Below are 4,205 nucleotides of genomic sequence, written 5' to 3'. Positions count from 1 at the left end.
ATTGACTCTAACAACCAAGGTGTGTAAGAAGCAACTTTGTAAACAAGAATAAGTGTGTGCTGTTCTCCATCATTGACTCTAACAACCAAGGTGTGTAAGAAGCAACTTTGTAAACAAGAATAAGTGTGTGCTGTTCTCCATCATTGACTCTCTAATAACCAAGGTGTGTAAGACGTAACTTTGTAAACAAGACCAACTAGCATGAACTTCTTGCATTTTTTTGTGTTTCTTTAATATCAAAATGAAAAAGTTTGTTTGAACTCACGGACGAGGTTTTAACTGGATTTGTTTTAGAGAACAATGTGTTTTGACTTCCTTGGCCAGCATTAGTTTTTCATTTCATTTTTTAGATTGCTTGTTGTAATAGTATAGATTTCTTGGTTTACTGTTCTCGTTGATTTATGTAACAGTACTATTCAATACAACAGATCTGTATTGTGCTTGTAATTTGAAGCTTTTTGGCTGCAGGAGTATCATTTAGACAGGGCAGTGGGCAGTTGCTTAACATCACTTGTTTATTTTATGTATAAAAGAAATGTTGTTTATGCTCCTCCTTATACCTCTGCAACCCCCTCCCACTTAATTCTGAAAGAGTGTCAATGCCTGGTTATCCATCCCAGTCATTATTCTATTCCCATGGTGGAATGGTTGAGTCATTCCTTAGGTGGTTGTCCATCCCAATCTACATTATTCTATTCCAATAGTGGAATGGTTGAGTCATTCCTTAGATGGTTGTCCATCCCAGTCAACATTATTCTATTCCCATAGTGGAATGGTTGAGTCATTCCTTAGATGGCTGTCCATCCCAGTCAAAATTATTCTATTCCCATGGTGGAATGGTTGAGTCATTCCTTAGATGGCTGTCCATCCCAGTCAACATTATTCTATTCCCATGGTGGAATGGTTGAATCATTCCTTAGATGGTTGTCCATCCCAGTCAACATTATTCTATTCCCATGGTGGAATGGTTGAATCATTCCTTAGATGGTTGTCCATCCCAGTCAACATTATTCTATTCCCATGGTGGAATGGTTGGGTCATTCCTTAGCTGGTTGTCCGTCCTAGTCAACATTATTCTATTCCCATGGTGGAATGGTTGAGTCATTCCTTAGATGGTTGTCCATCCCAGTCAATATTATTCTATTCCCATGGTGGAATGGTTGAGTCATTCCTTAGATGGTTGTCCATCCCAGTCAACATTATTCTATTCCCATGGTGGAATGGTTGAGTCATTCCTTAGATGGTTGTCCATCCCAGTCAACATTATTCTATTCCCATGGTGGAATCATTCCTTAACTTGGTGACAAGACATGTTTTAAACATCCGTAGTCTTGTTTCATGACAGGTAGGATTGATGACAGTAGATATGATGAGGTGGTCATGTTTTCATTTACAATAATACAGTGACATAGTGGTTAGCATGCTTGGGCTGGTAATCTGAAAGTTTGTGGTTCATGTCCTGTTGCTGCCAAAAAAAATGCTCCTTTCTTTGGTTGTGGGTGCTTTATAAGAGTTACAGTTAAATCAATTAAAAGAGCCTAAGAGTTAACAGTGGGTGGTATTTACTAGCTACCTTCCCTCTAGTCTATCAGTTCAAAATTATAGACAGCTAATCACAGATAGAACTCTTCAGGTAACTTCGAACCCAACTTAGGAAACAAATAATCGGTAAGATAAAAGACAGTTTTTTTATTTGATAAGTATTCTAACTGTATGTAACTGATTCACTGATTTTTTATTTATTTATTTTATCCACTAATCAGCAGAGGCTGACTCATGCTGTGAATGTCCATTTTTTACCTTATATCCCAAATATCATATTCATTTTTAAATGCTATTTTAAAGATTTTTTTTGTTTTTTTTTACGACGAGAAAGGTTTCATTAAATTCATGCATTTTAGATTAACACTTTTAAATAGACTGTTTTTAATTTTGGAACTAAGAAAGCCGTTGAGTAAAGAAAAGCTGTGTTGGAGAAACTTATCAAATGAGCAAATCCAATATTATCCCAATTTTCATGCCTTTTTTTTTGTTTCTAAATTTTTGCTTTTATTTTTTTTTCAGTAATGCTAAGTTTCATATTTCGATTGAGTTGGCTCACCTGACTCTAGTTACTCAGTTTACTTGTGTGAAGTTTTTTTTCTGTTTGATTATAACACATAAAAAAAGTAAACCTTTTTTTTTGTTTAAAATTCTTCCTTATCTATAGAGTGCAGCCGTTCCAACAGGCTTGAGAGATCTTCTTCGGGATCTAACATCAGAAGTACAGATTGGGATACAGCAGTAGATAGGTGTCAACTCAAAACTTCATCTAACCAAAGCATTAAGACACCTGGTGGCAGAAGACGTTCAAAATCTCAGAATGCTAGACCTGATCATCACTCTCAGGTGATTATTGAATTATTTTTACATCTGAAAGTTAATCACTGTATTATTGTAAATCTTTTAAATTATGAAAAAAAATAGTGTTGAACTTTGTCACCACAGGAAGAGAAGTAAATTAATATTTCAGTTATTAATAATATATCTTCAAGTAACAGCCTTTAATATATCTTCAAGTAACAGCCTTTAATATATCTTCAAGTAACAGCCTTTAATATATCTTCAAGTAACAGCCTTTAATATATCTTCAAGTAACAGCCTTTAATATATCTTCAAGTAACAGCCTTTAATATATCTTCAAGTAACAGCCTTTAATATATCTTCAAGTAACAGCCTTTAGTATATCTTCAAGTAACAGCCTTCAATATATCTTCAAGTAACAGCCTTTAATATATCTTCAAGTAACAGCCTTCAATATATCTTCAAGTAACGGCCTTTAATATATCTTCAAGTAACAGCAGTTAATGTACTTTAGTGATAAGTATTTAGAGACAGATAACCTACTTTTTATTTACCACAGAAAAGCTACAAAGAAATGTGTTAGTTGATTGGGGGAGTGGGTGGCCAAGTGGCTTGCATACCCGTACTGTCAATCTTAGAATTCATAGTTTGAGCCCTGTTGCCACAAAATTTTGCTACACACTTTGGAGTCGTGGGTGTGTTATAAGATTGATGGTCAAATCCCACTATTTGATCGGACAAGAGCACCCCAAGAGTTGGTGTTGATTAGGTACCTTCCGGCTAGTCTGTCAGTTCAAAATTAGTGACAACTAAGAATAGATATCCCACTTAACACAACTTAAACAAACTTTGGTTAAACATCACTTTTTGCCAAAATTCCTCTACAAACTTAAATATGTAAATTTTAAGAATTATAAGACTTTTTTTTTTTTTTTTTAGGTAGACATTTTTGTTGTTTTTTTAAATTATTTTTTATGTGCCATATGACAGATAATTAGACAACTTTAACAGAATACAAAAACAACTATAATTCAGGTTAAGGTTTTGGGTTTGATTTCCAAAATATTCCAGTTGTCGTGCCTGCATCGAAGAAGAAATATACACAATTTCTGTGTTGTTATTAATATTCATAATGATGAGAGTACTGAACTAATGAATCAGTGCATCTTGGACATTATAAGGATGGTATATTAACTTAGCTATGTTAATCACTGGGTTAATTTGATATATATATATAGGCAGCTAGCATTCATTACAAGTTAGTGACTACTGCCTAAGAATGGTATTATTACATTAACAAAATAATCTTATAGTTACAATTACAAACTGATGCTATTTTTTGTTTGTATCTCTTCCAGGTTCGAGGCGACCCGGATGGGTGTGGTCTGGACACTTTTTCTCATCTTTACCACACTGCTGATACGGAGCTTAGTTCTGAGGTGATATTTGATAAGATTTACTGTTGTATTCATCCACTGATTTAACAATAGGAACAAAAATAACAGTCATGGTATGATGTTGGTGAGATGGATCCACATAAAATAACGTCAAAAAATAATTTGCTTTAATCTTATTCATTTATGTGAAACTTGCGACCAAATTCACCATTCATATACGTTGTGTGTGAAAATAACAAGGTTGTCAGTATATGATAAAGTGACAAAATTCACACTTCACATACATTGTGTGTGAAAATAACAAGGTTGTCAGTATATGATGAACTGACAAAATTCACACTTCACATACATTGTGTGTGAAAATAACAAGGTTGTCAGTATATGATGAACTGACAAAATTCACACTTCACATACATTGTGTGTGAAAATAACAAGGTTGTCAGTATATGATGAATTGACAAAATT

The 4,205-nt window shown here is 34.0% G+C and overlaps 1 protein-coding gene across 1 annotated transcript in view; it reads left to right on the top strand.

The window, feature by feature from the left end:
- The window catches only part of LOC106469446, a 38,975-nt gene that overhangs the window by 11,672 nt on the left and 23,098 nt on the right, over window positions 1-4,205 (top strand). Inside the window, exons 5-6 of the mRNA XM_022397964.1 lie at window positions 2,210-2,388; window positions 3,702-3,782. Of these exons, the coding sequence (XP_022253672.1) occupies window positions 2,210-2,388; window positions 3,702-3,782 (260 nt within the window). The remainder of the gene's footprint in view (window positions 1-2,209; window positions 2,389-3,701; window positions 3,783-4,205) is intronic.

Source organism: Limulus polyphemus, unplaced genomic scaffold (genome assembly GCF_000517525.1).
Source record: "Limulus polyphemus unplaced genomic scaffold, Limulus_polyphemus-2.1.2 Scaffold3491, whole genome shotgun sequence".
Classification (NCBI taxonomy): domain Eukaryota; kingdom Metazoa; phylum Arthropoda; class Merostomata; order Xiphosura; family Limulidae; genus Limulus; species Limulus polyphemus.
This window is presented reverse-complemented; position numbering and strand designations above follow the sequence as displayed.